The following is a 12,343-nucleotide window of genomic DNA, read 5'->3' as shown; positions in this document are numbered from 1 at the left end:
CTGCCGCACAGAAATCGCAATTAATCAAAGCTATAAATAAAACATGTCGCACGCAACTTGCACTATCCCCCACTCTCCATCGTCACTTCCTCTTGTCTATTCCCCAGGTTGCCAAATCAAGCAATAATGAAATGAATTTATAAAATCGTCAATAATTTTGAGGTTCCAAAAAGTCATAGAGGGTTAATTACTTGGGGTAAAAATTTGAAAAAATCCTTAAACTCTTGCGAAACAGGCCCTCACCTTTCCTTCAAAGTTTCATTAAAAGAATCAAACCTGAGAGAGAACTATACTAAATAATAGAGCGTCACAGATATTACAAAAGCAGGTCCATTATTTATGAAGTCCTTGACACTCTTATCTCCCAGCATAGGTTTAAGTTTTTAATGGAACTTTCAGAGAAAGGAAGAGACACCTCTCAAAAGGGTTTATCGATTTTCAAAATTTTATAATCCAAATAATTAGCCTTTTATGACACATTTAAGAGTCAAAATGTAATGTCCATGACCAACAGAAAAGGTCTAGTGGAAAATTTTGAGGGTAACAACAATTTTATTAAAATTGAACTAAAAAATCTGCTTTTAACTACTCATTTTTAGTAATCTGATTCTGCAAATGAAAAGTTACACCTGATATTAGGCCTCAGAAGCCCATGATACTCACAACAACTGTTAAATTAATTACAATCATGATAATTCACACTTGGTTTTATCTTAAAAACAATAAAATTAAACTTTAAACTTGAAAAATATTTTATTTGTGTGCCCATTGCTTAATTTTGACAAATGAGTTCACCACTGACGATGCCAAAGGGTGTTGACAAGTACATTGGCACTACATCTTGGCGCCAATTATTTCACTGATGCCTACTGTTGTTTCCGAACAGATGCTGTTACTTGTCAACACTTGTGTGAGGTACCAACCAGCCGCATTAGATTTTATCAAACTAGAGAAGTTCATGTGACCTCATTTGAGCCACTTATCTTGCAAACCACAAATTTTTCCTCTAAAATTTCGAGTTTGCACCTAAGCGAACAGAAAATTTGTGTGTATTTCAGCCCTTCAAAGAAAAGGCTCCATGTACAAATAAATAAATAAATGAATACCTGCAAGGTCGATAATTTCATCTTGCGTGGCTTGACTTAGAGCTTGCTCATACTCATCACCCAGATCAATTGCTATCTGTTCGTCTGCTTCCTTCTGATTCACATTTTCAGGAGGAATCCACTGAACATAAAAGAGAGAACACAGGTTTAAAACAGGTTACAATAAGAGCAAAAATCAAATAATTCATGACACTGCACCTCACACTTGGCAAAGGCATTGCTAGAACGTCAGGCTATGCATTGTTGCCAAAACAACTAAAGACCATTACAAACTGATTGCAGCAGACGTACTGGTCGAAAGACTAGACAGTAAGACCAAGTAAGTTGGAATTTTTGTTTTCTTAGCCAACGTGCTTTAAAAATCCAGAAAACTGGAAATCTCAATACAGAGGGAAAAAGGCTCATTGAGCACAATTTTCCCTCAAAGAGATACGCTGCTAGATGCAACACTAGTAACAACCATTCGGGAAGGCAACTGAAAGATACGTTTGGAGTCTAACATCCAACAGGTCTAAAGACCATTAAATTAACATTTAAAAGTAGCTACCCTCTTGTCTCCTTTACTCATTAAATCTTGACTCAGTAGGATCGACTAGAAAGCACCGGTAAATTTAATTGAGGAAAACTCTTAAATTCTGTTAAAATTATACTTTAAATTCGTATCTTTGTTTCGGTAAACAATATAATTTATTTACTTAACAAAATTGAACAACCTTACTTAGGTTCATCCGCAGCTGCTAGCACTTAATCAGTTGGTAATGTTGGTTCTCATTATATCTGGATTACTTTAAATTTTAAGTTTTAAAGGTTAAACTTTTTTATTTATATTTCTTATTGTCTGACTTACTACGCTCACTATACGCATTAGGAGAGCCTTCCTGTTTTTCTTGGAATGACAATAATATTTAGAACTTTCATGAGTTATTGGTGAATTGGTGAATATTACAGAAAATTTTAGGAACATTTTTATATATACTTATGCTGCATTATTTGCATATTGCACTAATGATAACAATTGTCATGGTTTGACAGACTGTTGAAGCCAAGACCAATCCACACAGGTCAGTCATTCCCGTGGACGAGTTTTGGTACTCTACTGCGCAGTGACGTAGTATTGAGTGCTTGCAATGTATTTCTTATGGGAGCACCCATTGTGACGTAGTATTGAGTGCAGCCGAGTTAGGGCCGGGCGGGGAAGTGGCTTTCAAAAAGATGCGGAATGACTGACCTGTGTGGATTGGTCTTGGTTGAAGCTAATTTAGTGTGGAGAAGAACGTTCACTTGTCGCTCGAGAGTCGCCAAGTTTCCTCCAATTAATAATTGAGAGTTACAAATATTTCCTCTTGAAATTATCAGATAATTCAGATCTAATCACAAATAAAATTCTTCAGGAAATTCAAGGAAAAACATTCACAGTTTTCTCTGAAAATTCATATTTCATCAAAGGAAATTTTGCAACATGTGAAGGCTCATACAACGTAATCTTCTTTGGTACGGGAGTGTACTATGGGAACATTAATTTGCAGTCATTATCAATTATTTGTGTGCTTTTCGATTTCAAAGTTGTATTTAAAAAGACGATCAATGAGAGTAATTAAAAGAGAAAAAAGTGGTTTAAACAGTGAAATTTACCTTTTTGCCACGAATGGTGCCCGCAACATAAGGTTTGAATTCTGGTTTGTCTGGCGTTTCCAAAGCTTGTTTGTTAATGTGTTCAATTAGTTTCTTCCTATTTAGTGGTCCAGTCGGCTTCTTCTCACATTCGTAACTACACCTTTGTGATGGTGGCAACAAATTATCCTGAGAAAAAACAGAAAAAACATGGTAAATTATGGATGATATCATCAAAGTTTGATAGTGAACACTTAATCTCAATTACAATTTTTTCAGTTGTAAAGTTTTTCTACCTTCCCCTTGTCACAATTCAACATTTTCTAGATGAAAGAATGTAACTACATGTACACAATACAAAAGTTTTGCTCGCTAATTGTATTTTCACTTAAAGACTGTTGGGCGTTTTTAGCTAAAAATTTCACTGATTTTTCTACTGATCGCTCAAAAAAAAATCAGCAAAATTTTCGTGAGAAATTAAACAGTCGTATTCTGGTTAAAAAACAGCAATGACCTTGGAATTGGATTACGTTTCTTCGTCTCTGAAACGACAAATTAACCAGAATCGACCTAATTACAGTAAATGCCGATTAATTTCCTCTCACTTTTTACTTTCCTAACAGAACACTAAACAAAGACTCTGCCACAAAATTTTCGATTGTTTTATTTTTCCCTCCTCATTTTTCAGAGGTTGTATTTCTTTTTATATAAATTAAAATGTGTGTAACCTAGTATAAGTTTATCTTATAAGTTAAAACCTAGTATAAGTTTATCTTATAAGTTAAACCCAAGTTTTTTAAAGATGTATCTTACATCTAAAAACATTCTGTACATATTATAACTCTTGTACAAATAAAAAAAAAAAAAAAAAAAATTTCTGATTAAATTCTCTAATATTTAAGAATGATTCGAGGAAAGATCTGCAGAGATACGTCGCTTGAATTACAGTTCCAATAATAAAACAAGAATGGATTTTATTTATTGATTTCTTAAATTTTCCTGTTTCTCAGAAACTAGCTTCCTAAATTCCCTAACTCTCTGGTTCTGCAAGGAAAGGGAGACGGAAACGACCACGGCTGTAAAATCACAGCTGCCACCATAACAAGTGTCGGACAAATCTGAGTTGACAGTCTAACCAACCGACCCTTATTAATTGTGTCTTATTAAGTATACTTAACAAAGAGACTTGGATAAATTTGGAGAACTTATAAATAAACCTCGCGAACTTTCAAGGGGTGCGCATATCACTTTATGAACCATTGCCAACTTGCTTGAGGAGTAAAGAGTTGCTTCACACGGAGAGAATTTAATAGCCTAGGATTACCAGTCGACCGAGCGAGGAAGAGATAATTTCTCACGAACCAGTAAGCATGACTTGAGTTTGTGACAAATCCACATTGAGTGTTAATGTAACAGTGACTACATTTTGAAATTAAAAAATAAAAATACGCACACAACTAATCACTTCCTCATGCGAAATGAGCATGTTCACATCTGATGCAACCTGCTTTCATTAGTCAAGGGTCATTTGGCAAATTAAAAATGTCAGGAGGGAAAATTTGTGCGCCATACTGCTACAAGGCAATGCATACGTCGCATGCAAACAGTCAAGTCGGGCATTTTATCAAATGCCTGGGCAGATAGTCAAATTTTGACCATTTTCAGAGCTTGGTATGTTTTCGACGAAGGGCTTTGAAGCATTCAACGCACTTGGAGTAAAAATTCATAAAATCTACAAAATTTCTTAGTGCTTTTCTCTTTGAATGCTCTTCATTTGTTTTGACTGTAAAAATTTTCAAAATTTTGTTTTTGATGACATTCTGTAATTTTAAGATCTTTTAAGGAAGATCTTCACAGATACCATTGCATGATGCACACTTTTATAACATGAATTATTTTCAACAAAAGTAAGATTATTTTACTTTCTGCCTAGGTATTTGACAAAAAAAAAATGCCCGATTTCATTATTTGCCCGCAACACATACATTTCTGATAAAATCAGATTTAAAATTTTTGAGGAACCCCTGTAAGAATAGATTCATTCTCTTGAACAAGAAGTTGTGTGAGCTACATTTCTGCCAGGTAGTACTAAAAAAGTCGATAATTCATTGACCAATTTGGCAACCTAGATGAGCTTTAAAAACTTTGCCTTTGATATACTTATTTACTGTGATACTCAAATTTTTTTGACATATCTAGTATAGAACAACTTGGTGATTATGTCTCAGATTTAAACTCGTTATTTCTATATGGAGTCTGAATTTAAACAATTTCATGATTCGCTCATCCCATGATCTAGAAGAGAAAATGTCTTAGATGAGCTCCTGACTTAGTTATTAATGGTTGGAGTCAGCATAAGTTTCGAAAAATTTGAGTCTCACCAGAGTAAAACCTACAACTATGCGAGTCAAATTGACCTTACAACAAAATTATTTTAATTTGGCAATTCACCTCCTTCTGATGACAATTTTTATTTTTTCATCTTAAAGAGCATCATACTTAAAATTTGTTAGAGGAGTGGTACTTCCTTAGAAAACTCATCAACTTGGTGACATACCAACATTTGTTTGATGCACAATTTGACTTAGAGAAATGATATTAGCTCTTTGATAAGCAGGTTGTTTTGATTTACTAATTTGCATAAAAACGTGAATATTAATGGCTAAAGTTGGAAAATGCGTACTTGCATTGCAGCAAATAAAAATCTCTTATTATCTTATATTTTTTTAAAAGAGAACAAACCAGAATAACTATTTCAAAATTTCTGTGATTATATTTGAACATGTGAAGAAAATTCAGAGAAAATTTAAAGAAACACTGTAGATTAATTTTTTAGTTTTTAATAAAAATGAAAAAATGCAAACAGATTTGCCATATCGCAAACAAAGATACGCATTTTCCCAACAGCCATCAATATTTCCTTCTGGAACTTCACCTAATTGTACAAATTTTTTTCGCAGCAACATTCTCATGCGAAATCATACACATACCTTAGATTTAAGTTTAGATAAAATTTAGTTGTCTAAATTGGAATTGAAAAAAAAACTTACATCTGGGTCCACTTCTTTTGCAAGAATACTAATTTCTTCTGGAGATAGTTGTGAGAGTAACTGTTCCACATCTAACTCCTCATATTCATCTAAATCTTTGCCATATAATTTTGCTGGAGCCGTCGTCATGGTGGTTTTCTTTGTGGAAGACGATGTCTGCAACAAAAACAATACATCCGAAAATTAATTCGTGCTTTAAATTTGATCAAAAATATACTTGATGAACATTTGGTTACCTTAGATGACAAAGATTACAGCTGAAACAAAAAAGTGCGATGCGCCACTTACACAGAGGTTTTGAAGAGTAAATCTCATGTTAGTCAATAAGGTTGAATTAAATACATTCACATAAATACAAAACTGACCCATTGTGGTTTTGTACTCATTAAACAGTTGAACGAACCCAAGTTACATAAAACTCATCGTAAGAAGGGCGTGAAGATGAAAGAGAAAAAGAGAGAGCAAAAACTGCACAACAGGATAAAACAAAAAATTAAATGATCCAGTTGAGTAAAATTTTGTGTAAAATCTTTCACTTTCTAGAGAGATCAAGATCACTGTTTTCCAATCAACAAAAACCAAAAAAGTGTAAAATATACTTATGCAGGTAGTTTGAATATATATTAAATTCCACCCCACTTGAATACTGATGGTACAAGATAAAAAGATATTTCTTCTGCAACTGTTCGTAAAAAACTGATCGCATTGGGTCTAGATGGAAGGAATTCATGCGAGAGCATAAATCTAACACAAAGTAGAAGCCTTCATATATTTTTAAGATCTTTAAACATGCTCATGGAAGTAAGACGTTAATTTGGCAGCTCAACATGATGCTCGGTGAAGAGAGACTAATTCAGCCATGCGATGCAAGGTCGATGGCTAAACTCTGAAAACTTACTTATACTTAATTACAGTGTTTTAAAATCTTCATATATACTATATTTTAGTACAGAAATACTAGCAAATATTATGAATTAAAATTTCTACTGAATACATAACTGTGACAGAGTAAGAAATTTAGAAAAATTACGGAAAATTTCAAAAAATATAGGAAGTTATTTTTTCCCTCTCAAGCTCTAGAAAAAAAAAAAAGAAAAGAAAAAAAAACGAGAGGAATTTAGTGATGTTGCATTTGGAGATGCTGTTTTCATAGTTGACCATTAGGATCATACTGGCATGTGTAGCTTCCTAAAGGCTCACAGTTTTATCAAACATGAGAATAAAGCGAAAGTAAAAAACTGCGTGGATATTTGATAAGTCTCAGGTACCTATACTGAACATTATCCTCAATGATATAAACGTTTTAGGCTTAGTAGATCATAGTTCACGGTTAACATATGTAATTTGGGTTTCTAAAAATAACAACTTTGAATGCTTTAAATGACTCTTAATGTCACAGAGATTTAAATAAGACTGTTCAATTAGTCCTGGAATCAAATAAAAATCACTGAGATTACTTAAGTACATTGAAAGCAAACTCAGATGAAATTTCGCGGCATGTAATTACCTCTGCAATGATAAAATGGACCGAAAATTTTCCGTGGTGCGAAGCAAATTCCTTGAAATTTTCAAAGAAATCCGAACCACCATTCTCTCGTAAAAAATTTAATTGCCCAGTTGAACTTGGCAATCGCTGATGTGGCTTGGTTCTTTTCTGTTAAACTCGGTCCAAATAGACCACACACCACAAGTGTGATGATTGAATTACAATTTTTACGAACAGTTGGAGGCTGACAAAATTTGCCATTCAAAAACCAATCTAAAGTTTAAGAAAATAGTGAATTTAAGTACCCTTGCAGTTCAACACGAATTTGGGAAAAGTTTCAGATATAATCATCATAAATCAGAGGTATTTCCTCAGCAAGAAAGAATCAGACGCATTCTGTCTACAAGCCCATGATGCCTAAAAGGTTTCGATTGGTACGCTTCATGTTTTCAATTTCACTTCATAGATAAGTAGTTACCGGTTTAAGTAGCAACATTGGATGAGAAGATATGGCACATAGAGCTTTGTGATAGGTAAAAAAATCATGACACAAATTTGGGGCTTGTTACATGGGGTAATTTTACGACTTGAGCGTATGGGTATGAACATCAACACCAAAACTATTGGAGGTCACACAACTTGGTCCAACAGGGGACACTGCATTATTGACTTCTCACTTGACAAGACAACTTCATTGCATGCTTTACAATTGCTCTTAAACCTGCAAGCGCCAATGGAAATTCTTTGATTTCGAACAATCTCAACTTTGAGTGGGAGGAGTGAAGAAGTTTCGCAACAGTGGAATATCAGAATATATCTACACAAGTCACGATTCAGTTCGGTGATTTGTTGCTGCCTAAGAGATGAGGAGTTCCACAAAACAAAGGAAATAATTGGAGGAGGAACTAGGAAGTATTGGCAAGCAGACAGTTGAAATAAAAATCAATATTCTTGACTAACCTCCAAACTTCCTATACGCTAACTTGACTATTCGAGGCCTTTTTTGCAGACGGAATTCCTTCCTTGAATTTACGTCAAATTACCCCCGGCACTAAAAAAGTCGCGGTGACCAAAGCCGAAATGACAACTTAGTAATTAGAACAACAATAATGAAACTAATTCATACGCGAAAAATGCTAATTAGGAGCACGCCCTTTGGAAGGATCACTCGTAAACACGACTAGAAAAGCACAATTTTCTGGCACCACGACCGACTTTTCAACACGATAAATCGGCGATTTCGAACACTTGTTGACTGTAACGTTTACTTCGAAGAAAAACTCAGAATCACAAAAAGGGGAGGCGGATGAAATTTCGCGAATCCTTGCCCAAGCGGATTGCGAAAACCAAACCAATCGATAACAGTCGAGAGAAAACAAAACATAAGTCGTCAGGAGTACAGTGTTGCATTGTGAGCGTGAAAGTAGTAGAAGAAAATACTGGAGGTAAAAATTAAATAGAGTTTCCTTTGAAGTTAGAAAATAGTTTAGAAATAATTATAATTGCCTGCGTGATGGTTTTGAACGACGACGGCAAGGCTGATTTTGTGATTTAGCTTCCCGCATCTCGTGGAAAAATTTTATATCCACAATAATTGAGGTGATTTGGCAACATAAAAGACTAACAGCGCGCTCTGCGAGCACAATAGTGCAACGAAAGGCGGGTTTTTTGAACTGCCGCTTCGTATATGACAATCATGATTGTTTCTGCGTGAGAGGGGCGTTCTTTATGGTGAAAGCTTAAAAACGCATTTCTATCGGGAAACTGGGACTCAAAATTTACGCGCCTTCTTTATTTTCTCTGAGGAGGAAAGACCAATAAATCGTAAGAAAGAGATACCAACAAAATACTTCTTGGAGGTGAAAAAAAATCAGAGGAAATTTTCGACGAATTCTCTTTTCTAGGGAGGGATTCCCTAAGCTTTGGTGTAAAAAAAATTATTGGATATGTTTTATTATTATATATTATATTATGTTTATTATATTATGTTTTATTATTTATATGTTTATTGTATGTTTGTGAGAGTTGTTTGAAAACATAAATACCCAAATAAAGAAAAACTTGAGAAGAAATATTTGCCCATTGGATTTTTGCCAACGTCTTATTGAGGATTTTATGCTAGAACTTTAAGCCGGCTTCCTTTAAACCCCCCCCCCCCCCATCATCGATTCGTTTTTTTTATGAACCCTGCTCCAATTTGATGATCCTGAAGCAATCAGTGACGTAAGAAATATTTTCCACGAGCTTTGGGCCCTGCCGCACCGAGCTCTGAATAACCGTGGGTTGATTTACATTTGGATTGCATTTTGCAAAAAGGAATCAGGAGCATTGCAATGTTGCTAAAATTGCGCAACTTATTTTGTCTTGGAAGAAAAACCTGATTATCCATTAACAGTTTCTATTTTACTCGCTGAAAACTGTAAATTTAAAACAAAAATTATCATGAAAATTTCGTATTTTTTCATGGTTTCAGTAATTTTATTGCAAAAGATAAAGTTGCACAATCTTAGCACCATTGCAATGCTTCTGGTTCCTTTTTGCAAAATGCAATCCACTTCTGACTAAACTTTTTTCTAACTCTTCAGCGAAAAAATTCAAATATGTTGAGATGCGACCTCGAGTTCTTCCTGTATAGTAACCATGAAAAATTTTGCGACGTTCGTCGTACCTTAATCAGAGAAGGTGGGAAGGGGCCGCAGACAGCATTTTAGGACGGCAACGCTGTCATATATTTAACCAATCGAGGCATTATTCGGAAAATTGACAATGTCGCGATTAAATTCAGCAATAGTTTACTTCATCAGCACAACAAGCAACGCTGAAATTCAGTTAGGGCATGAGTGAAACAAGTAAAGCGCCCTTGATTAGTGTCGAATGCGACGAACACTAGGCTTTCATTTTAATTTCTGGATGCAACAATTCGGGCTCCATGGATGCCGTGTTGCATACGCGCGGGATTGAAGGCGCTTTGACTGGCCAGACGCTCACCGCTTTACCCTCTGCGCGGCGCAGCGCCAATGGAGGGCTTTGCTGAAAGAAATCCAAAAAGGAGAGTGATTTCAATTCTGCGAGCCCTCGAAATCGCGAAAAATTAGGTATTCGAACATGACATGTAGATTTTCCTCTAATCTACTTATTTGACTCGTCGTCGTCGTCGCCCCCAACCCCCCTCAAGGAATAATAAATGTAAACGTTTAAGTGCGAAATTTTCGGAGAACAATCCTGATAAATCGCGCGTTTGGAAAAAAAGATGACTATTTTCTTCTTTCTAAAAATAAAATGCGACGGATATCTGTCTGTATCTGTAAAGCCAAGATACACACATATGATTTCCTAAATGCAATAGCGAAAATGTAGCAGTCTGGTAAACATATTACCGTCAAAATTATATTATGCCCTTTCCCTCCATGAAATGTTCCATGAAATGAAGGCTGCCTCCAGTTATGTTTTACTTCCTTCAAGGAAAACTAAATAAAATATTTCCTTGCGATAGGTCGGTGGCAAGGGTCGAACTCGGAATGTTGATTTAAATTAACATGGTGAGCTGAGAATGAAAATACTCTTGGTTTTTTTAGTATTAATGGACCACCAGACAAGGTACGAATTTAAGCATTCTGATACATGTTTCTTAACCAGAATTTCACGTAGAACCCGATTCGCACTACGAAAATTACCGAAATCAACTCCTAACGAAGATGTTAACGTTTTTATTTCACATTGGTTACGAGGAATTTGAACTGCCCGCTCACAAGAAACTCAAAACTCTACGTGAGTCAAATCGCGCACTACAACGGTTTCAGCAAGCTTCTCAATCGAGCAATGTTCATTTTCCACCATGTGTTGTTCAAACTATTAGTAATTTGCTATAGCTGAGCCAAATAGTCAAGATTGAAGTTGAGGATTTTTACATCGCAGAGACTGTCATGATAAACATTTAGCGCGCGATGTGAATCACGTAGAGCATTGAGTTTTCATGGGCGGGTGGTTTGAATTCACGCATCAAAAACCATTAAATATCTTCGTCAGGAGTTGATTTTGGTAATTTTCGTTGTGCGTATTGTGTTTTACGTGCAATTTTGATAAAAAAACATGTATCAGAATGCTGAAATTCGTACCTTGTCTAAAGGTCCATTGAAAGAATTATGAAAAAATACGCGGATCCGCTGATGCACACGGATTTAAATTGGACTGCCTCAGTGACATGACGTCACAAGGTGGTCCTTTTTCTTTTCCTTGGAATCATCTTTTCTCTGTGACCTCTGCAAATCGGCAAAAAATTATGAAAAATTTTCTAAACTCAGCTCAATTGAAACTTTTACAAGCAGCAATAAAACTTTCCAGATGTATCGATTGATACGCCATCAAAACCTATGGTAAAATATCGATTGTCAGGGCGCTTGTAACGATCACCATATTAATCAATTCTTTACCATAACTTGGGATGGTACCGATAGTCGATTTTCACACTTCTTCACTGGTCATTTGTATAAATTAGTTTGGAGAACAATTTGCAGACAATTCCGATGGAAACTTCCGGTCGATTTTACTTTAAAAAATGGGGGGAAAAACATGAGTGTATATTTAACTGCAACGTTGCAATCTGAGATACGTATTTTCCGACCTCAGGCATTGAGATGCACCTGCACTTCTCTTCACGAAGGCCAGAAATTTTTCTCACTGTTTGCGTTTTATTAGCTTTTTATGGAGTTTATGGAAAGGCGATTCTCCGACAGTCACAGCCACCAAGGATGGAATTCTGGGCGCTCATTAACTCCTTTATACGTAACTTGCTGTAAGACAAAGTCACAGCTTAAAAAATAAGTGGTTTGGGACCGCTGGCGAGGGGTGAATGATCGATTATCGCGATAATTTCCCATTTGAAGCTATGGGATAGAATCGATTATGAAGGTCTTCGTTGCGAACAGTCTGTTTATCGATCCTTTACCATGGGTTTAAATGACAGATCAATCGATGTATCGCATACGGCGATGATGAGAATGAAGCTGATTAGCATTTCGGACCATCTGTTGCGCGCTCGCTGCGAGCCAGTCAAAATCTTCCGCAAGAAAAAAATGAGGACCATGACTCAC

The 12,343-nt window shown here is 35.6% G+C and overlaps 1 protein-coding gene across 9 annotated transcripts in view; it reads right to left on the bottom strand.

The window, feature by feature from the left end:
* The window catches only part of tmod (tropomodulin), a 266,526-nt gene that overhangs the window by 26,816 nt on the left and 227,367 nt on the right, over positions 1-12,343 (bottom strand). For 8 of the 9 annotated variants that reach the window (XR_011900489.1, XR_011900488.1, XR_011900491.1 and 5 more), the window contains 3 exons: positions 5,768-5,923; positions 2,739-2,906; positions 1,107-1,227 (listed from right to left, as the gene is read on the bottom strand). Coding sequence is in view for 2 of the 9 variants with exons in the window: in XM_072304043.1 (XP_072160144.1) it covers positions 1,107-1,227; positions 2,739-2,906; positions 5,768-5,923 (445 nt within the window). In the remaining 7 variants the exon portion in view is untranslated. Of the gene's footprint in view, positions 1-1,106; positions 1,228-2,738; positions 2,907-5,767; positions 5,924-8,213; positions 8,612-12,343 lie in introns of those variants that run through there. The other variant, XR_011900494.1, reaches the window with a different exon arrangement.

Source organism: Bemisia tabaci, chromosome 9, assembly GCF_918797505.1.
Source record: "Bemisia tabaci chromosome 9, PGI_BMITA_v3".
NCBI classification, from domain to species: domain Eukaryota; kingdom Metazoa; phylum Arthropoda; class Insecta; order Hemiptera; family Aleyrodidae; genus Bemisia; species Bemisia tabaci.
The sequence above is the reverse complement of the archived record's forward strand: the minus strand, read 5'-3'. Positions and strand labels throughout refer to the sequence as shown.